This window comes from Pseudophryne corroboree, chromosome 2 (genome assembly GCF_028390025.1).
Source record: "Pseudophryne corroboree isolate aPseCor3 chromosome 2, aPseCor3.hap2, whole genome shotgun sequence".
NCBI lineage: Eukaryota > Metazoa > Chordata > Amphibia > Anura > Myobatrachidae > Pseudophryne > Pseudophryne corroboree.
This window is the reverse complement of record NC_086445.1, coordinates 612772096-612794422: the sequence shown is the minus strand read 5'-3', so window position 1 is coordinate 612794422 and position 22327 is coordinate 612772096. Positions and strand designations below refer to the sequence as shown.

The 22327-nt window shown below is 47.5% G+C and overlaps 1 protein-coding gene across 1 annotated transcript in view; it reads right to left on the bottom strand.

Moving 5' to 3' along the window:
• The window catches only part of ABHD10 (abhydrolase domain containing 10, depalmitoylase), an 83568-nt gene that overhangs the window by 5100 nt on the left and 56141 nt on the right, over window positions 1-22327 (bottom strand). The window contains exons 3-4 of the mRNA XM_063954779.1: window positions 6285-6396; window positions 1585-1722 (exon numbers count right to left, since the gene is read on the bottom strand). Of these exons, the coding sequence (XP_063810849.1) occupies window positions 1585-1722; window positions 6285-6396 (250 nt within the window). The remainder of the gene's footprint in view (window positions 1-1584; window positions 1723-6284; window positions 6397-22327) is intronic.

Sequence of the window (22327 nt, the reverse complement as noted above, 5' to 3'; positions counted from 1 at the left end):
CTTCTTTCCCCTTCCTCTACCCTTGGAAGCGAGGAAGGACGAGCCTTTACCTCATTTGTATTTATTAGATCGAAAGGACTGCATCTGTTGATGGGGTGCCTTTTTCTGTTGTGTGGGAACATAAGAAAGAAAATATGACTTACCCGCAGTAGCGGTAGACACCAGGTCAGCCAGACGGTCACCAAACAAAACACTACCTTTGAAGGGGAGAGCTTCCATATTTTCAGCATTCCATTGATGGATCCAAAGCGCCCTCCTAGCCGAGACCTCCATGGCATTGGCTCTTGATCCCAAGAGGCCAACATCTCTCGCCGCACCGAATATGTCATTTACCAGTTCAAAAATACCTCAGTAACTGCTGCCCAGGGCGCCCCCTCCCCAGCGCCCTGCACCCTGTGAGTGCCGTTAGTGGTATGTGTGGGAGCATGGAGCGCAGCGCTACCGCTGCGCTGTACCTCGTTACTGAAGTCTTCTACCGTCACTGAAGTCTTTGGATCTTCTAATACTCACCCGGCTTCTGTCTTCTGGCTTCTGTGAGGGGGGTGACGGCGCGGCTCCAGGAACAAGCAGCTAGGCGAACCAAGTGATCGAACCCTCTGGAGCTAATGGTGTCCAGTAGCCTAAGAAGCAGAGCCCTTAACTAAGCAAAAGTAGGTATGACTTCTCTCCCCTCACTCCCACGATGCAGGGAGCCTGTAGCCAGCAGGTCTCCCTGAAAATAAAAAACCTAACAAAAGTCTTTTTAGAGAAACTCAGTAGAGCTCCCCTAGTGTGTGACTCATCACTCCTGGGCACAAAGTCTAACTGAGGTCTGGAGGAGGTGCATAGAGGTAGGAGCCAGTTCACACCCAGTCAAAGTCTTTTTAGTGTGCCCAAGCTCCTGCGGATCCCGTCTATACCCCATGGTCCTTTTGGAGTCCCCAGCATCCTCTAGGACGTAAGAGAAAAAATGTGTACAACTATACAGTATATTTGGATCATTTTAGGGGACTGTAAAAAAGTGGAAACGGACCGATTACTCCCACTTGCAAGTCTAAAAACATTTGTCCCACTCATAAAGCACCCCAATATACCTGTTCCATACCTTGTACCCCAATTTCCATCTCTTTGCATTTTTTTAACCCCAAAAATGACATGTCATTATTGCCTAATTAAAAACTTTTAAGCACCTAATTAGTCATTAGGGGAGGTGTCCCAGGGGTTCTGAACCAAATCCCGACATTTTTAGCTTAGCACTACTTATCACCAGCTCTGAGATGGTGAAGAGAAATCTGTGATAAACCCTACGGATACTTATCATCACTAATAAGATACCAAATTATTGCATTTGTGATCATTTACAGCAAAACCGCGGCTACATGGATACCCCCATAGCCTAAAGGTAACTTTGTACAAGATTTTTTAAATGTTGTGCCTGAAACAAAGTTTGTGCACACTGACTCATCAAAAAACAAAGACATCCATCTCAGTCGTGCTAAAAAAAACTTGGATTTCTGAATATTTTGGATAACGGATTTTCAGATATGGGAGACTAAATCTGTATATGTAGAGATGTCCAAACTTTATGGAAACGCCTGAACTTACCTCTAATGGAAGTTGGTTAAACACTGTGACAAAATGATCTGCAGCTGGAGCAACACCAACAAGAGCTGCAATTTTCTCTGGTCGCGCTAGGGCAGCAAGTAGCATTAGCCATCCTCCCATACTTGAGCCAACTAATATCTTCAAAGACACAAAACAAAATAGTGAACAGAAGGGTACTTTAAATACAATGCTTGTAGAACAGTGTACCTAGAAATGACACACAGGTATATTCAATTAGCTGCAGGGTTTCCTAGCAGCTAATTCCTGCACCAACCCGAACCAATTAGCAGGGACTCACCCGTGCGTGAATCCTCAAGGGTGTACTTTTCCTTGCAGGAGCTACATGGAAAAGTTTGCAAGAAAAAGGTACAATCGGCGGTTCACGTGCAGGGAAAAACAATTCGTTTTGCAGTTTACTCTGAGTCGGTGAATTTACAAATGGTAATCCCTGATTTTAGGAGCGGAATAATTATATAGACAATCCACATAATTACAGGTGGTGTCTGTAACCACACATCTCGACCGCTCATTGGAACTAATTCAGACCTGATCGCAGCAGCACATTTGTTAGCTAATGGGCAAAATCATGTGCACTGCAGGGAGGGGGGGGGGCAAATATAACATGTGCAGAGAGAGTCAAGGGGGGTACACACGGAGAGATCCGTGCTTAATTTCTAAGCAATCTGACTAGATTGCTCAGAAATTAAGCACAGATCTTTCCGTGTGTATGCCCATAGCGATACGCAGCCCTGCGTGACGCTATAGCCGGTTATAGATTGTGCCTGCAAGCAGGCACAATCTAGTCAGGTCGCTCACTACACCGCTGTGTGAAGTGAGTGGCCACCCGCCCCACCCCTTGCTCAGCACACACTGCGCTGAGTATGGGGAGAGATGTGTGCTGAGCGGTCTGTGCTAGATCGCTCAGCACACATCTCTACTGTGTGTACCTCTTTAGATTTGGCTGGGTTATATTGTTTCTGTGCAGGATAAGTACTGGCTGCTTTAGTTATACACTACAATTTAGATTTCATTTTGAACACACCCCACCCAAATCTTACTCTCTCTGCACATGTTATATCTGCCCCCCCTGCAGTGCACATGGGGGGTCATTCCGAGTTGTTCGCTCGCAAGCTGCTTTTAGCAGCTTTGCACACGCTAAGCCGCCGCCTACTGGGAGTGAATCTTAGCTTATCAAAATTGCGAACGAAAGATTAGCAGAATTGCGAATAGACACTTCTTAGTTTCTGAGTAGCTCCAGACTTACTCGGCATCTGCGATCAGTTCAGTGCTTGTCGTTCCTGGTTTGACGTCACTAACACACCCAGCGTTCGCCCAGACACTCCTCCGTTTCTCCAGCCACTCCCGCGTTTATCCCAGAAACGGTAGCGTTTTTTCACACACACCCATAAAACGGCCAGTTTCCGCCCAGAAACACCCACTTCCTGTCAATCACATTACGATCACCAGAACGAAGAAAAAACCTCGTAATGCCGTGAGTAAAAAACCTAACTGCATAGCAAATTTACTTGGCGCAGTCGCACTGCGGACATTGCGCATGCGCATTAGCGACTAATCGCTCCGTTGCGAGAAAAAAATAACGAGCGAACAACTCGGAATGACCCCCATGGTTTTGCCCAACTGCTAACAAATTTGCTGCTACGATCAGGTCTGAATTAGGCCCATTGCCAATACTTGAACATTCCCTGTGTGTTCAATTACTGATTGAAAGTGCTATCATTTTCTTTTGGCCTACATAACCAAAACATTCTGGAATCAATGCTAAAGATTAGACTGGATTTCGTATTGCGTTTTTATCTCCTGTCAAGTATGGTATTTAAGCACTGTACTTTTCAGTTAAAGTTTAAACAGCAAGTAAATTCCCCATGCAAAATATATTAAGGCGTGTGTATTATGGAGCTGAATAATATAGATAAAATACCTGGATCATTCATACCTAACTAAGCCATGGTAATTCACCAGAGGGTAATTGATCCCCTGGGGCTATTCAATTAGCCCGTAAGGCAGCAATTAATGGGGATTTCTTTTCAGGTCGGAGCAGAACCGAAAAGAAATACGTGATAAATAGCCTGTTATCGGGTACAAACACAGTATTAGGAGTGGTGGGTTTCTCCAACTAAGCAAACCGGCGTGACAACACTTTACTGAGAGGAATGGTAGATTCATGCGCAGGGTCAGTAATGTCACATTAACTTAAACGGACTGCATTCCTGGTTTATAGACCTGTATAAGATCACTTCAGGACATGATGCTAAAGATGTGGGAGGAGCTTCAGTTGTGTAATGGAGAGTGAGAACATTCATTTTAACTACAGCTTTTAATGTAAAGTCATCTTAAACTGAACAACACATTTTACCTCCATGGTTAACATAAGATTATTTTTATTTTAGTATATAGTGGTCGTTTAATTAAAGTCCTGGCCTTGATACAGTAAAATAACAACCAAGTTTTGTTTAGAACATAGTTTGTGTTTACCTATGGTAATCCTTGGACAGGTGGAATGCAGTCACCTGAATCACCATGTTCTAAATGCTACTTATCAATAGCTTTGTGGTGACTCAAACGGCAGCTGTAACGTGACATGACTGGAAAAGTATGTGGATGCTATAGGGTGTGATTTCTTACATTTCTGTACCCAATGTACTTAAACACATGGCACACGTGCTTCTTTGTATACTGTGCCATTTTTCCAACCATGAAGTATATAAATGTAATAGTAGTGGATTTTTATATTACACATTTCGGGCTTTTTTCTTTTTTACATATTACGAAAAAAGAAAATATATCGAATGTCTTTACATGATGAGACTAGATTCAAGGCGGGAGAAGAAAGAAAACAAATCTAATCTAATTGCAATGTTATAGCTGTCATCATAGCATAACACCACCTGCTTTCTCTTACTTATATTTATTATTTTATTTTGTCAGCCAACTACTGTACCTTTCCAACAGCAATTTGAAAATCACTATACTCACGTGGTGTGACAATAACATTTTGGCGCTGATTGAGAATAGGTAGCAGAGCAAAAAAAAGATCCATATGGCAATGTAAGGAGTGCAAATATATTTAGCTATTTTGTACGTAGCCCACAAACGCTGGGCAGCTCTATTTTTTCACATTGCAATGTAGACTTCTTCTCAGCTCTAAATATCTTTGCACACCGTAGGCACGACTCAGAGGTGGGTGCAGTGGCGAAGTCGGACACAAGTGGAAGATGCTTTAAGCCTGCACGTGTCTGAGTTGCACTGTGCATGCATCCTGATGGTTACCGCTTAGGGTAATGAATTTGGTTGACAGGCAATTTCACTGGCACCAGCAATCACGTTCCCATCGACAATCAGCGCCTCCGTAGGGCTGATGCAATGTCCAATGGTAAGCCTTTGTATGCAAGGCGTCTGGTACAGCATTAGCAGGAAGACGCAGTCACGCAGCGCAAAAAGACAGTAGTGTCTGCAATAGCGTCCACCTGTGAGTCAGGCCTTGCATTATCGTCCACCTGTAGTGCAACATTGTTTTTCCAAGATTTAAATATTTTTATTACTGTGCTCCCAATTTTGAATCAGTTCTTTCTATTATATTTCAAGCAAAACCGCATGTATTGCTTCATCAAGTAGATTACATTAGTGTTTTCTGACATGAAGGGAAGGAGAAAAGAAAATTTAGAGGCAGTGGCGGAACTTGTGAGTGGTGAGAGCAGGTGCAAAAATATGCCCCCCTCTTCTGCTCCACCCCAAGTTCATAATATGTAACATGGCAGAGGGTGACAGGGAGAGGCAGTGAGTGACAGGGAGAGGGTGCCAATGAGAGGCAGAGGGTGATGCCAGTGAGGTGGTGACTAGTAGTGGATGACAGGGAGAAGGTGACGGATAGAGGCAGAGAGTGACACCAGGGAAAGGGTGACTGGTAGTGGGTGATGGAGAGAGGCAGCAGATGACTGGGAGATGCAGTGGGTGACTGGTAGTGGGTGGCAGGGAGAGTAACGGATGAAAGGCAGTGGGTGAATCCAGGGAGAAATTGACTGGTAGTGGGTGGCACGGAAAGTGTGATGGAAAGAAGCAGTGAGTAACTGGTGCCAGGCAGAGGGTGATGGAGAGAGGCAGTAGGTGGCGCCAGTGAGAGGGTGACTGGCAGTGGTGGCAGGGAGAGGGTAAGAGAGAAAGGCAGTGAGTGATGACAGGTAGAGGCTGACTGGTAGTGGGTGAGAGGGAGAGGGTGATGTAGAGAGACAATTGGTGACTGAGAGAAAGACAGAGAGACAGTGGGTGACGAAAGGGAGAGGGTAACAGGAAGATGGTGATGGAAAAAGGCAGTTGGTGACTTTCGGGATTATGACCGTCAGTAAATCATACTGATCCCCTGGGGAGTGCAGTGCCGGCTCCTACACAGTGACAGGAGCCGAGTGCTAATGTAACTCTCAAAGCACTCGGAGTCTGTCACTGAGAAGGAGCCGGCATTTTGAGGTCACCTCTCGGCAGGTGACACCCGGGAGCGGGCCACCCACTCATCCCACTTGTAACGCCACTGCCGCTATTGTTAAGAGGGTAAATATAGAAAAAGTGTTTATGGCTTGATCAGAAGTCTCATGCAGCTTTTGGTATCCTACATTATAAAGGAACCTGAAACAAGACAAGCTGTCTGCAATGGAAAACCACTTTGTGAAAGAAAGAAACAGCAAGATAACCTGAGGTCCTTCGGACAAGTTATCCAGTATAGAAAGTACATCCTTCTTCCATTTCCCAATTGTACATTCCTTCATATCACCTTCAGAGCTCCCACATCCACTGTAATCAAACCTGAAATAGGGACATGATATTATAAAGTTTCTCATTTTAAAAGTAATCAAGGTAATAAAAAAAAATAAGAATTTACTTACCGATAGTTCTATTTCTCGGAGTCCGTAGTGGATGCTGGGGTTCCTGAAAGGACCATGGGGAATAGCGGCTCCGCAGGAGACAGGGCACAAAAGTAAAGCTTTTACAGGTCAGGTGGTGTGTACTGGCTCCTCCCCCTATGACCCTCCTCCAGACTCCAGTTAGGTACTGTGCCCGGACGAGCGTACACAATAAGGGAGGATTTTGAATCCCGGGTAAGACTCATACCAGCCACACCAATCACACCGTACAACTTGTGATCTAAACCCAGTTAACAGTATGATAACAGAGGAGCCTCTGAAAGATGGCTTCCTAAACAATAACCCGAATTAGTTAACAATAACTATGTACAAGTATTGCAGATAATCCGCACTTGGGATGGGCGCCCAGCATCCACTACGGACTCCGAGAAATAGAATTATCGGTAAGTAAATTCTTATTTTCTCTATCGTCCTAAGTGGATGCTGGGGTTCCTGAAAGGACCATGGGGATTATACCAAAGCTCCCAAACGGGCGGGAGAGTGCGGATGACTCTGCAGCACCGAATGAGAGAACTCCAGGTCCTCCTTTGCCAGGGTATCAAATTTGTAAAAATTTACAAACGTGTTCTCCCCTGACCACGTAGCTGCTCGGCAGAGTTGTAATGCCGAGACCCCTCGGGCAGCCGCCCAAGATGAGCCCACCTTCCTTGCGGAATGGGCCTTAACAGATTTAGGCTGTGGCAGGCCTGCCACAGAATGTACAAGTTGAATTTTTTTACAAAACCAACGAGCAATCGACTGCTTAGAAGCAGGTGCACCCAACTTGTTGGGTGCATACAGTATAAACAGCGAGTCAGATTTTCTGACTCCAGCCGTCCTTTAAATGTATATTTTTAAGGCTCTGACAACGTCCAACAACTTGGAGTCCTTCAAGTCGTCTGTAGCCGCAGGCACTACAATAGGCTGGTTCAGGTGAAACGCTGATACCACCTTAGGGAGAAAATGCGGACGCGTCCGCAGCTCTGCCCTATGTCGAATGGAAAATTAAATAAGGGCTTTTATCAGACAAAGCCGCCAGTTCAGATACTCTCCCGGCCGAAGCCAGGGCCAGTAACATAGTCACTTTCCATGTGAGATATTTCAAATCCACATTCTTTAGTGGTTCAAACCAATTGGATTTGAGGAAATCTAAAACTACATTTAGATCCCACGGTGCCACCTTAGGCACCACAGGAGGCTGTATATGCAGTACTCCTTTGATAAAAATCTGGACCTCAGGGACTGAGGCCAATTCTTTGTGGAAGAATATTGATAGGGCCGAAATTTGAACCTTAATAGATCCCAATTTGAGACCCATAGACAATCCTGATTGCAGGAAATGTAGGAAAACGACCCAGTTGAAATTCCTCCATCGGAGCACTCCGCTGCTCGCACCACGCAACATATTTTCGCCAAATACGGCGATAATGCTTCGCGGTGACTTCCTTCCTTGCCTTTATCAAGGTAGGAATGACTTCTTCTGGAATGCCTTTTCCTTTTAGGATCTGGCATTCAACGCCATGCCGTCAAACGCAGCCGCGGTAAGTCTTGAAAAAGACAAGGACCCTGCTGAAGCAGGTCCCTTCTCAGAAGTAGAGGCCACGGATCGTCCGTGACCATCTCTTGAAGATCCGGGTACCAAGTCCTTCTTGGCCAATCCGGAGCCACTAGTCTTACTCCTCTTTGCCGTATAATCCTCAATACCTTTGGTATGAGAGGCAGAGGAGGAAACACATATACCGACTGGTACACCCAAGGTGTTACCAGCGCGTCCACAGCTATTGCCTGCGGATCTCTTGACCTGGCGCAATACCTGTCCAGTGTTTTGTTGAGGCGAGACGCCATCATGTCCACCATTGGTTTTACCCAACGGTTTAATAGCATGTGGAAAACTTCTGGATGAAGTCCCCACTCTCCCGGGTGAAGGTCGTGTCTGCTGAGGAAGTCTGCTTCCCAGTTGTCCACGCCCGGGATGAATACTGCTGACAGTGCTATCACGTGATTCTCCGCCCAGCGAAGGATCCTGGCAGCTTCTGCCATTGCCCTCCTGCTTCTTGTGCCGCCCTGTCTGTTTACATGGGCGACTGCCGTGATGTTGTCCGACTGGATCAACACCGGTCTTCCTTGAAGCAGAGGTTCCGCCTGGCTTAGAGCATTGTAGATTGCTCTTAGTTCCAGAATGCTTATGTGAAGAGACTTTTTCAGGCTCGACCACACTCCCTGGAAATTTCTTCCCTGTGTGACTGCTCCCCAGCCTCTCAGGCTGGCATCCGTGGTCACCAGGATCCAATCCTGTATGCCGAATCTGCGGCCCTCCAATAGATGAGCCTCCTGCAACCACCACAGAAGGGATACCCTTGTCCTCGGCGACAGGGTTATCCGCAGGTGCATCTGAAGATGCGACCCTGACCATTTGTCCAACAGATCCCTTTGCATGGAATCTGCCGAAAGGGATTGCTTCGTAAGAAGCTACCATTTTTTCCCAGGACTCTTGTGCATTGATGTACAGACACCTTTCCTGGTTTTAGGAGGTTCCTGACCAGGTCAGATAACTCCTTGGCTTTTTCTTCGGGAAGAAAAACCTTTTTCTGAACTGTGTCCAGAATCATCCCCAGGAACAGCAGACGAGTTGTCGGCATTAATTGGGATTTTGGAATATTCAGAATCCATCCGTGCTGCTTCAGCACTTCTTGAGATAGTGCTAAACCCATCTCTAGCTGTTCTCTGGACCTTGCCCTTATTAGGAGATCGTCCAAGTATGGGATAATTAATACGCCTTTTCTTCGAAGAAGAAATATTATCTCGGCCATTACCTTTGTAAAGACCCGAGGTGCCGTGGACAAACCAAACGGCAGCGTCTGAAACTGATAGTGACAGTTTTGTACAACGAACCTGAGGTACCCCTGGTGTGAGGGGTAATTGGAACGTGGAGATACGCATCCTTGATGTCCAAGGATACCATAAAGTCCCCTTCTTCCAGGTTCGCTATCACTGCTCTGAGTGACTCCATCTTGAACTTGAACTTCTTTATGTATAGGTTCAAGGACTTCAGATTTAGAATAGGCCTTACCGAGCCATCCGGCTTCGGTACCACAAATAGAGTGGAATAATACCCCTTCCCTTGTTGTAGAAGAGGTACCCTGACTATCACCTGCTGAGAATACAGCTTGTGAATGGCTTCCAAAACCGTCTCCCTTTCTGAGGGGGACGTTGGTAAAGCAGACTTCAGGAAACGGCGAGGTGGCTCTGTCTCTAATTTCAACCTGTACCCCTGAGATATTATCTGCAGGATCCAGGGATTTACCTGCGAGTGAGCCCACTGCGCGCTGTAATTTTTGAGACGACCGCCTACCGCCCCCGAGTCCGCTTGCGAAGCCCCAGCGTCATGCTGAGGCTTTTGTAGAAGCCGGGGAGGGCTTCTGTTCCTGGGAAGGAGCTGCCTGTTGCTGTCTCTTCCCTCGTCCTCTGCCTCGTGGCAGATATGAATAGCCCTTTGCTCTCTTATTTTTAAAGGAACGAAAGGGCTGCGGTTGAAAGGTCGGTGCCTTTTTCTGTTGGGGAGTGACTTGAGGTAGAAAGGTGGATTTCCCGGCCGTAGCCGTGGCCACCAAATCCGATAGACCGACCTCAAATAACTCCTCTACGCATCGCCTGTCCACTGTCGTGTCCATAAAGCTCTTCTGGCCGAAATGGACATAGCACTTACCCGTGATGCCAGTGTGCAGATATCTCTCTGTGCATCACGCATATAAAGAAATGCATCCTTTATTTGTTCTAACGACAGTAAAATATTGTCCCTGTCCAGGGTATCAATATTTTTGATCAGGGACTCTGACCAAACTACCCCAGCACTGCACATCCAGGCAGTCGCAATAGCTGGTCGTAGTATAACACCTGCATGTGTGTATATACCTTTTTGGATATTTTCCATCCTCCTATCTGATGGATCTTTAAGTGCGTCCGTCTCAGGAGAGGGTAACGCCACTTGTTTTGATAAGCGTGTTAGCGCTTTGTCCACCCTAGGAGGTGTTTCCCAGCGCTCCCTAACCTCTGGCGGGAAAGGGTATAAAGCCAATAACTTCTTTGAAATTAGCAGTTTTTTATCGGGGCACCCCACGCTTCATCACACACGTCATTTAATTCTTCTGATTCGGTAAAAACTACTGGTAGTTTTTTCACACCCCACATAATACCCTGTTTAGTGGTACCTGTAGTATCAGCTAAATGTAACATCTCCTTTATTGCCAAAATCATATAACGTGTGGCCCTACTGGAAAATACGGTTGATTCGTCACCTTCACCACCGGAATCAGTGCCTGTGTCTGGGTCTGTGTCGACCGACTGAGGCAAGGGACGTTTTACAGCCCCTGACGGTGTTTGAGGCGCCTGGACAGACACTAATTGAGTGTCCGGCCGCCTCATGTCGGCAAACGACTGCTTAAGCGAGTTGACGCTATCCCGTAATTCCACAAATAAAGGCATCCATTCTGGTGTCGACCCCCTAGGAGGTGACATCCTCATATTTGGCAATTGCTCCGCCTCCACACCAATAACGTCCTCATACATGTCGACACACACGTACCGACACACAGCAGACACACAGGGAATGCTCTATACGAAGACAGGACCCACTAGCCCTTTGGGGAGACAGAGGGAGAGTCTGCCAGCACACACCAAAAAGCGCTATATATGACAGGGATAGCCTTATGATTAAGTGCTCCCTTATAGCTGCTTTTATATTAATATATTGCCATTTATTCTGCCCCCCCTCTCTGTTATACCCTGTTTCTGTAGTGCAGTGCAGGGGAGAGACCTGGGAGCCTTCCTGACCAGCGGAGCTGTGACAGAAAATGGCGCCGTGTGCTGAGGAGATAGGCCCCGCCCCTTTTTCGGCAGGCTCGTCTCCCGCTATTTAGTACATTTAGGCAGGGGTAAATATCTCCATATAGCCTCTGGGGCTATATGTGAGGTATTTTTAGCCTTTTTAAAGGTTTTCATTTGCCTCCCAGGGCGCCCCCCCCCAGCGCCCTGCACCCTCAGTGACTGCCGTGTGAAGTGTGCTGAGAGGAAAATGGCGCACAGCTGCAGTGCTGTGCGCTACCTTAAGAAGACTGCAGGAGTCTTCAGCCGCCGATTCTGGACCTCTTCTTGCTTCAGCATCTGTGAGGGGGCCGGCGGCGTGGCTCCGGTGACCATCCAGGCTGTACCTGTGATCGTCCCTCTGGAGCTTCATGTCCAGTAGCCAAGAAGCCAATCCATCCTGCACGCAGGTGAGTTCACTTCTTCTCCCCTCTGTCCCTCGTTGCAGTGATCCTGTTGCCAGCAGGAATCACTGTAAAATAAAAAACCTAAGCTAAACTCTCTAAGCAGCTCTTTATGAGAGCCACCTAGAATTGCACCCTTCTCGGCCGGGCACAAAAATCTAACTGGAGTCTGGAGGAGGGTCATAGGGGGAGGAGCCAGTACACACCACCTGACCTGTAAAAGCTTTACTTTTGTGCCCTGTCTCCTGCGGAGCCGCTATTCCCCATGGTCCTTTCAGGAACCCCAGCATCCACTTAGGACGATAGAGAAATAGAGGATAATGCAAGTTCTATACACAACATTTTTGAAATAGTTTGATATACCCAAAATAGCTTTATTTTCCCTATCCAAACACAACTTGAGATGTTTTAACATTTTCTTTATAATTACTGTGCAGCTGAGTGCTGCCCTCATATCAGCAATTTTTGGATAAAGATGGCTAAGAAAGCCTAAAGCGACAGTGTGCGCCAATCCGATAAACGCTCCGAACCGACAAAGTGATTGTCAGATCGGTGTGTGCACCTGTATACAATCAGTGTGTACTTTCTTTTGATCTCAAAGTTGTATTTCCAGTTTCCATATATCACTACTACCAATATCCCTACTTTCTCACTTTATTCTTTTTGAATTATGATTCATTAATTGTGATCTGAAGAAACAATAAAGCAGTCAGCACTTTTTCTATGAGACTGCAGCATTAACACAAAATGCACAAATTAGAAGCATCTTCGAAGAATCCATTAAATCCCAGGAGCAGTCAATTATTAAAGTAACTGTTTAAAAAATATAAATAAATAATATTATATGGGGGATATTCAATTGCTTGAAAAGTCAGTTGGGTGTCTGTTTTTTCCTAACTAATAGACAGGAAAAAAACAGACACCAACCCGACTTTTCACACATTTGAATTCCCCCCTATGTATGTGTGTGTATATATATGAAAAAAAGATGTGAGAATAGCGCCTAATAATGCATTAACCGTGACCCCTCATAAAGGTCCCTCCACCATGTATTGTAGCACCAAACGAATTGAATAAGTACCATGTAGAGTGGAATAAATCCACCCTTTAAAACATATGTTGCTGGAATACAATTCCTGGTCGACCAGAGGTCCTCTGATGTCACTGCTTTAGCGTCCCTTCAAAGCTCATCCCGAGCAATCACATAGAGGGGAGACAACAAGAGATAGACAAAAAATCGTGCAGTATAGTTAAACACAATTTATTGGCCCCCAAAATACAATAAAAACCTGTACATTAAATTAAAAGTTATAGAGCTTATCTGATAGAGAACAGGTAGGTGATCACTGCTCAACGCGTTTCGTCCTTCTGGCTCAGTCTGCCTGGACTTCCTCAGGAGCATACTGTCTATTTGGAGTACAATCTATTTATACACTTCTTAACTGCTTAGATTAGGGGTGGGATTGCCGTCAAAACACACTTCCTATTGCATCACTTCCGCTGGAAGTGACAGACTTCTTCGCCGGGCGGTGAAATTCCCATACAATGCACGGCTTCCCTCACATTGCGGGCTGCGGGAAGACGTCACCGCATTAACATGACGTGACCTCCGGGACATGTGACCTCCGGAACATGTGACCACCCATATGTGCGCTGGGACTGACGCGGTCACAGTGCCGCTCCCCTCACACACTAGAGCGGCCACAACTTACCAGGGTCAGTCCTCCATTTTTCTGGTGTCTTATTACCAGAGCCAGTCCTCCATTTTTCTGGTGTCTCATTACACACATATTCAAACATGTATATAAATAAATGTATATAAAAAAATAAGAATTTACTCACCGGTAATTCTATTTCTCGTAGTCCGTAGTGGATGCTGGGAACTCCGTAAGGACCATGGGGAATAGACGGGCTCCGCAGGAGACTGGGCACTCTAAAGAAAAGATTAGGTACTATCTGGTGTGCACTGGCTCCTCCCTCTATGCCCCTCCTCCAGACCTCAGTTAGGGAAACTGTGCCCGGACGAGCTGACATTACAAGGAAAGGAAATTTGAATCAAGGGTAAGACTCATACCAGCCACACCAATCACACCGTACAACTTGTGATAACCTTACCCAGTTAACAGTATGAACAACAAATGAGCCTCATGAACAGAAGGCTCATAACAATAACCCTTATTTAAGCAATAACTATATACACGTATTGCAGAAAGTCCACACTTGGGACGGGCGCCCAGCATCCACTACGGACTACGAGAAATAGAATTACCGGTGAGTAAATTCTTATTTTCTCTGACGTCCTAGTGGATGCTGGGAACTCCGTAAGGACCATGGGGATTATACCAAAGCTCCCAAACGGGCGGGAGAGTGCGGATGACTCTGCAGCACCGAATGAGCAAACACAAGGTCCTCCTCAGCCAGGGTATCAAACTTGTAGAACTTTGCAAATGTGTTTGAACCCGACCAAGTAGCCGCTCGGCAAAGCTGTAAAGCCGAGACCCCTTGGGCAGCCGCCCAAGAAGAGCCCACCTTCCTTGTGGAATGGGCTTTTACTGATTTTGGATGCAGCAATCCAGCCGCAGAATGAGCTAGCTGAATCGTGCTACAGATCCAGCGCGCAATAGTTTGCTTTGAAGCAGGAGCACCCAGCTTGTTGGGTGCATGCAGGATAAACAGCGAGTCAGTCTTCCTGACTCCAGCCGTTCTGGAAACATATATTTTCAAAGTCCTGACTACGTCCAGTAACTTGGAGTCCTCCAAGTCCCGAGTAGCCGCAGGCACCACAATAGGTTGGTTCAAATGAAACGATGATACCACCTTTGGGAGAAATTGGGGACGAGTCCTCAATTCTGCCCTGTCCATATGGAAGATCAGATATGGGCTTTTACATGACAAAGCCGCCAGTTCCGACACACGCCTAGCCGATGCTAAGGCCAACAGCATGACCACTTTCCACGTGAGATACTTTAGTTCCACGGTCCTAAGTGGCTCAAACCAGTGGGATTTTAGGAAATCCAACACAACGTTAAGATCCCAGGGTGCCACTGGTGGCACAAAAGGGGGCTGAATATGCAGCACTCCCTTAACAAACGTCTGAACCTGGCAGTGAAGCCAGTTCTTTTTCAAAGAAAATGGATAGGGCCGAAATCTGGACCTTTATGGACCCCAATTTTAGGCCCATAGTCACCCCTGACTGTAGGAAGTGCAGGAAACGACCCAGCTGGAATTCCTCTGTAGGGGCCTTCCTGCCTCACACCAAGTAACATATTTTCACCATATACGGTGATAATGCTTTGCTGTCACGTCTTTCCTAGCCTTTATCAGCGTAGGAATAACTTCATCCGGAATGCCTTTTTCAGCTAGGATCCGGCGTTCAACCGCCATGTCGTCAAACGCAGCCGCGGTAAGTTTTGGAACAGACAGGGCCCTTGTTGCAGCAGGTCCTGTCTGAGAGGCAGAGGCCATGGGTCCTCTGTGCGCATTTCTTGCAGTTCCGGGTACCAAGTCCTTCTTGGCCAATCCTGAACAATGAGTATTGTTCTTATTCCTCTCTTTCTTACTATTCTCAGTACCTTGGTTATGAGAGGAAGAGGAGAAAACACATATACCGACTGGTACACCCACGGTGTCACTAGGGCGTCCACAGCTATCGCCTGAGGGTCCCTTGACCTGGCGCAATATCTTTTTAGCTTTTTGTTGAGGCGGGACGCCATCATGTCCACCTGTGGCAGTTCCCATCGCTTTGCGATCTGTGTGAAGACTTCTTGATGAAGTCCCCACTCTCCCGGGTGGAGGTCGTGTCTGCTGAGCAAGTCTGCTTCCCAGTTGTCCACTCCCGGAATGAACACTGCTGACAGTGCTTGCACGTGATTCTCTGCCCACCGAAGAATCTTTGTGGCTTCCGCCATTGCCATCCTGCTTCTTGTGCCGCCCCGGCGGTTTACATGGGCGACCGCCGTGATGTTATCTGACTGAAAGCTTGCGAGCAGGGCCTTCCTACCTCTATGTCTGTCTGTTTTTACCCAGTTTTGTTCTATTACTGTTTTTCTAATTGTAAAGCGCAACGGAATATGCTGCGCTATATAAGCAACTGTTAATAAATAAATAATAAATAAATAAATCAGTACTGGCCGGTTTCGAAGCAGGGGCTCTGCTTGACTCAAGGCGTTGTAAATGGCCCTTAGTTCCAGTATATTTATGTGTAGAGATGTCTCCAGACTTGACCACAGCCCTTGGAAGTTTCTTCCCTTAGTGACTGCCCCCCATCCTCGGAGGCTTGCATCCGTGGTCACCAGGACCCAGTCCTGTATGCCGAACCTGCGGCCCTCGAGAAGGTGAGCACTCTGCAGCCACCACAGAAGAGACACCCTGGCCCTTGGGGACAGGGTGATCAGCCGATGCATCTGAAGATGCGATCCGGGCCACTTGTCCAACAGATCCCACTGAAAGATCCTCGCATGGAACCTGCCGAAGGGAATGGCTTCATATGAAGCCACCATCTTTCCCAGGACTCGCGTGCAGTGATGCACCGATACCTGTTTTGGTTTCAGGAGGTCCCTGACCCGAGATGCTAATTCCTGGGCCTTCTCCACCGGCAGAAACACCTTCTTCTGTTCTGTGTCCAGAATCATGCCCAGGAAAAGCAGACGCGTCGTAGGAATCAGCTGCGACTTTGGAACATTCAGAATCCAGCCGTGCTGTTGCAACACTTCCTGAGAAAGTGCTACGCTGATCAACAGCTGCTCCCTGGACCTCGCCTTTATGAGGAGATCGTCCAAGTACGGGATAATTATAACTCCCTTCTGCCATTTATCATCATTTCGGCCATTACCTTGGTAAATATTCTCGGTGCCGTGGACAGGCCAAACGGCAACGTCTGGAACTGGTAATGACAGTCCTATACCACAAACCTGAGGTACTCCTGGTGAGGTGGGTAAATGGGGACATGCAAGTAAGCATCTTTGATGTCCAGCGACACCATAAAATCCCCCTCTTCCAGGCTTGCAATAACCGCTCTGAGCGATTCCATTTTGAACTTGAATTTCTTTATATAAGTGTTCAAGGATTTTAAATTCAGAATGGGTCTCACCGAACCGTCCGGTTTCGGTACCACAAACATTGTGGAATAGTAACCCCTTCCCTGTTGAAGGAGGGGGACCCTGACAATCACTTGCTGGAGGTACAGCTTGTGAATTGCCGCCAGTACTACCTCCCTTTCCATGGGGGAAACTGGCAAGGCTGATTTGAGGTAACGGCAGGGGGGAGTCGCTTCGAATTCCAGCTTGTATCCCTGAGATACAATTTGTACAGCCCAGAGATCCACCTGTGAGCGAACCCACTGGTTGCTGAAGTTTCGGAGACGCGCCCCCACCGCACCTGGCTCCGCCTGTGGAGCCCCAATGTCATGCGGTGGACTAAGTGGAAGCAGGGGAGGACTTTTGTTCCTGGGAATTGGCTGCATGGTGCAGCTTCTTACCTCTACCCCTGCCTCTGGCAAGAAAGGATGCGCCCCTGACCCTCTTGCCTTTTTGGGAACGAAAGGACTGCATTTGATAATACGGTGCTTTCTTAGGCTGTGAGGAAACCTGAGGCAAGAAAGTCGACTTTCCAGCTGTCGCTGTAGACACGAGGTCCGACAGACCGTCCCCAAACAATTCCTCACCCTTATAAGGCAAAACCTCCATGTGTTTTTTAGACTTAGCATCTCCTGTCCATTGCCGAGTCCATAAGACCCTCCTGGCAGAAATGGACATAGCATTAATTCTAGAGCCCAGCAGGCAAATGTCCCTCTGAGCATCCCGCATATATAAGACGACGTCTTTGATATGGCCAGGGTTAGCAAAACAGTATCTCTGTCGAGGGAATCTATGTCGTCTAACAGAGTATCTGTTCACGCTGCTACAGCACTACACATCCAGGCTGAAGCAATAGCAGGTCTCAGTAGAGTACCAGAGTGTGTATACACTGACTTCAGGATAGCTTCCTGCTTTCTATCCGCAGGCTCCTTTAGGGCGGCCGTATCCTGAGACGGCAGGGCCACCTTTTTAGATAAGCGTGTCAGTGCCTTGTCCACCCTAGGGGATGTTTCCCAACGTAACCTGTCCGTTGGCGGGAAAGGGTACGCCATCAGTAACCTCTTAGAAATCACTAATTTCTTATCAGGGGAACTCCACGCTTCTTCACACAATTCATTTAATTCATCAGATGGGGGAAAAGTCACTGGCTGCTTTTTCTCCCCAAACATATAAACCCTCTTGGTATTAACAGGGTTAATCTCAGAAATGTGTAATACATCTTTCATTGCAATAATCATGTATCGGATGGCCTTGGTCATTTTAGACTGTAAATGTGCCTCATCATCGTCGACACTGGAGTCGGACTCCGTGTCGACATCTGTGTCAACCATCTGAGATAGAGGGCGTTTATGAGCCCCTGACGGTTTCTGAGTCGCCTGGGCAGGCGCGGGCTGAGACCCCGGCTGTCCCAAGGCTGCAGCTTCATCAAACTTTTTATGTAAGGAGTTTACATTGTCATTTAAGACCTTCCACATATCCATCCAATCAGGTGTCGGCCCCGACGGGGGCGACACCACACTTATCTGCCCTTGCTCCGCCTCCACGTAACCTTCCTCATCAAACATGTTGACACAGCCGTACCGACACACCGCACACACACAGGGAATGCTCAGACTGAGGACAGGACCCCACAAAGTCCTTTGGGGAGACAGAGAGAGAGTATGCCAGCACACACCACAGCGCTATATAACACAGGGATTCTCACTGATAATAAGTGATTTACCCAATAGCTGCTTTATATGTCTTATTTGCGCCTAAATTTATGTGACCCCCCTCTCTTTTTAACCCGTCTTGTACCTGGATACTGCAGGGGAGAGCCTGGGGAGCTGCTTCCAGCGGAGCTGTGAAGAGAAAATGGCGCTGGTGTGCTGAGGAAGAAGGCCCCGCCCCCTCAGCGGCGGGCTGCTGTCCCGCTTTCTGTGTGAAAAAATGGCGGGGGTTTTTACATATATACAGTGCCAGACTGTATATATGTATTTTTATGCCAAAAGGTACTTCAACTGCAGCCCAGGGCGCCCCCCCCCCCAGCGCCCTGCACCCTACAGTGACCGGAGTGTGTAAGTGTGCTGGGAGCAATGGCGCACAGCTGCGGTGCTGTGCGCTACCTTAATGAAGACAGGAGTCTTCAGCCGCCGATTTCGTCGTCTTCAAGCTTCTGTTCTTCTGGCTCTGCGAGGGGGACGGCGGCGCAGCTCCGGGAACGGGCGATCGAGGACAGGTGCCTGTGTTCGAACCCTCTGGAGCTAATGGTGTCCAGTAGCCTAAGAAGCACAAGCTAGCTGCAAGCAGGTAGGTTTGCTTCTCTCCCCTTAGTCCCACGTAGCAGTGAGTCTGTTGCCAGCAGAAGCTCACTGAAAATAAAAAACCTAATAAATACTTTCTTTACTAGTAAGCTCAGACGAGCCCACTAGGAGCACCCAGCTCTGGCCGGGCACAGATTCTAACTGAGGTCTGGAGGAGGGGCATAGAGGGAGGAGCCAGTGCACACCAGATAGTAATTTTAGAGGGTTACCACCTGCGCACTGAGGCAATGCCAACTACCTAATGAGTATGGCGAGCTGCTGATGTTTGTAGGTGATCTATCCTACCAGAAAAATTGCAGAGTATGTATAACACAGCGCTCAGCCCCTGATAATTGAACTTATGGGGTGTCAGTGTTCACCTTATCTATGTAGTCTTGATTATAATATTATGTCACAGGTGTGAATCATAGATTGTATTGATGTCAAACAGATAATAATAAGAATTTACTTACCGATAATTCTATTTCTCGGAGTCCGTAGTGGATGCTGGGGTTCCTGAAAGGACCATGGGGAATAGCGGCTCCGCAGGAGACAGGGCACAAAAGTAAAGCTTTCCGATCAGGTGGTGTGCACTGGCTCCTCCCCCTATGACCCTCCTCTAAGCCAGTTAGGTACTGTGCCCGGACGAGCGTACACAATAAGGGAGGAATTTTGAATCCCGGGTAAGACTCATACCAGCCACACCAATCACACCGTACAACTTGTGATCTAAACCCAGTTAACAGTATGATAACAGCGGAGCCTCTGAAAAGATGGCTCACAACAATAATAACCCGATTTTTGTAACTATGTACAAGTATTGCAGATAATCCGCACTTGGGATGGGCGCCCAGCATCCACTACGGACTCCGAGAAATAGAATTATCGGTAAGTAAATTCTTATTTTATCTATCGTCCTAGTGGATGCTGGGGTTCCTGAAAGGACCATGGGGATTATACCAAAGCTCCCAAACGGGCGGGAGAGTGCGGATGACTCTGCAGCACCGAATGAGAGAACTCCAGGTCCTCCTTAGCCAGGGTATCAAATTTGTAGGATTTTACAAACGTGTTTGCCCCTGACTAAATAACCGCTCGGCAAAGTTGTAAAGCCGAGACCCCTCGGGCAGCCGCCCAAGATGAGCCCACCTTCCTTGTGGAATGGGCATTTACATATTTTGGCTGTGGCAGGCCTGCCACAGAATGTGCAAGCTGAATTGTATTACACATCCAACTAGCAATAGTCTGCTTAAAAGCAAGAGCACCCAGTTTGTTGGGTGCATACAGGATAACAGCAAGTCAGTTTTCCTGACTCCAGCCGTCCTGGAACCTATATTTTCAGGGCCCTGACAACATCTAGCAACTTGGAGTCCTCCAAGTCCCTAGTAGGTGCAAGGCACCACAATAAGCTGGTTCAGGTGAAACACTGACACCACCTTAGGGAGAGAACTGGGGACGAGTCCGCAGCTCTGCCCTGTCCGAATGGACAAACAAATATGGGCTTTTTTGAGAAAAAAAACACCAATTTGACACTCGCCTGGTCCAGGCCAGGGCCAAGAACATGGTCACTTTTCATGTGAGATGCTTCAAATCCACAGATTTGACTGGTTTTAAACCAATGTGATTTGAAGAATCCCAGAACTACGTTGAGATCCCACAGTGCCACTGGAGGCACAAAAGAGGGTTGTATATGCAATACTCCCTTGACAAAGTTCTGGACTTCAGGAACTGAAGCCAATTCTTTCTGGAAGAAAATTGACAGGGCCGAAATTTGAACCTTAATGGACCCCAATTTGAGGCCCATAGACACTCCTGTTTGCTGGAAATGCAGGAATCGACCGAGTTGAAATTTCTTTGTGGGGCCTTCCTGGCCTCACACCACGCAACATATTTTCGCCACATGTGGTGATAATGTTGTGCGGTCACCTCCTTTCTGGCTTTGACCAGGGTAGGAATGACCTCTTCCAGAATGCCTTTTTCCCTTAGGATCCGGCGTTCCACCGCCATGCCAACAAACGCAGCTGCGGTAAGTCTTGGAACAGACATGGTACTTGCTGAAGCAAGTCCCTTCTTAGCGGCAGAGGCCATAAGACCTCTGTAAACATCTCTTGAAGTTCCGGGTACCAAGTCCTTCTTGGCCAATCCGGAGCCATGAGTATAGTTCTTACTCCTCTACGTCTTATAATTCTCAGCACCTTAGGTATGAGAAGCAGAGGAGGGAACACATACACCGACTGGTACACCCACGGTGTTACCAGAACGTCCACAGCTATTGCCTGAGGGTCTCTTGACCTGGCGCAATACCTGTCCCGTTTTTTGTTCAGACGGGACGCCATCATGTCCACCTTTGGTAGTTCCCAACGGTTTACAATCATGTGGAAAAAACTTCCCGATGAAGTTTCCACTCTCCCGGGTGGAGGTCGTGCCTGCTGAGGAAGTCTGCTTCCCAGTTTCCATTCCCGGGATGAAACACTGCTGACAGTGCTATCACATGATTTTCCGCCCAGCGAAAAGTCCTTGCAGTTTTTGCCATTGCCCTCCTGCTTCTTGTGTCGCCCTGTCTGTTTACGTGGGCGACTGCCGTGATGTTTTTCCCACTGGATCAATACCGGCTGACCTTGAAGCAGAGGTCTTGCTAAGCTTAGAGCATTATAAATTTACCCTTAGCTCCAGTATATTTATGTGGAGAAAAGTCTCCAGACTTGATCACACTCCCTGGAAATTTTTTCCTTGTGTGACTGCTCCCCAGCCTCTCGGGCTGGGCTCCGTGGTCACCAGCATCCAATCCTGAATGCCGAATCTGCGGCCCTCTAGAAGATGAGCACTCTATAACCACCACAGGAGAGACACCCTTGTCCTTGGATATAGGGTTATCCGCTGATGCATCTGAAGATGCGATCCGGACCATTTGTCCAGCAGATCCCACTGAAAAGTTCTTGCGTGAAATCTGCCGAATGGAATTGCTTCGTAGGAAGCCACCATTTTCTACCAGGACCCTTGTGCAATGATGCACTGTTTTTAGGAGGTTCCTGACTAGCTCGGATAACTCCCTGGCTTTCTCTTTCGGGAGAAACACCTTTTTCTGGACTGTGTCCAGAATCATCCCTAGGCACAGCAGACGTGTCGTCGGGATCAGCTGCGATTTTGGAATATTTAGAATCCACCCGTGCTGTTGTAGCAGTATCCGAGATAGTGCTACTCCTACCTCCAACTGT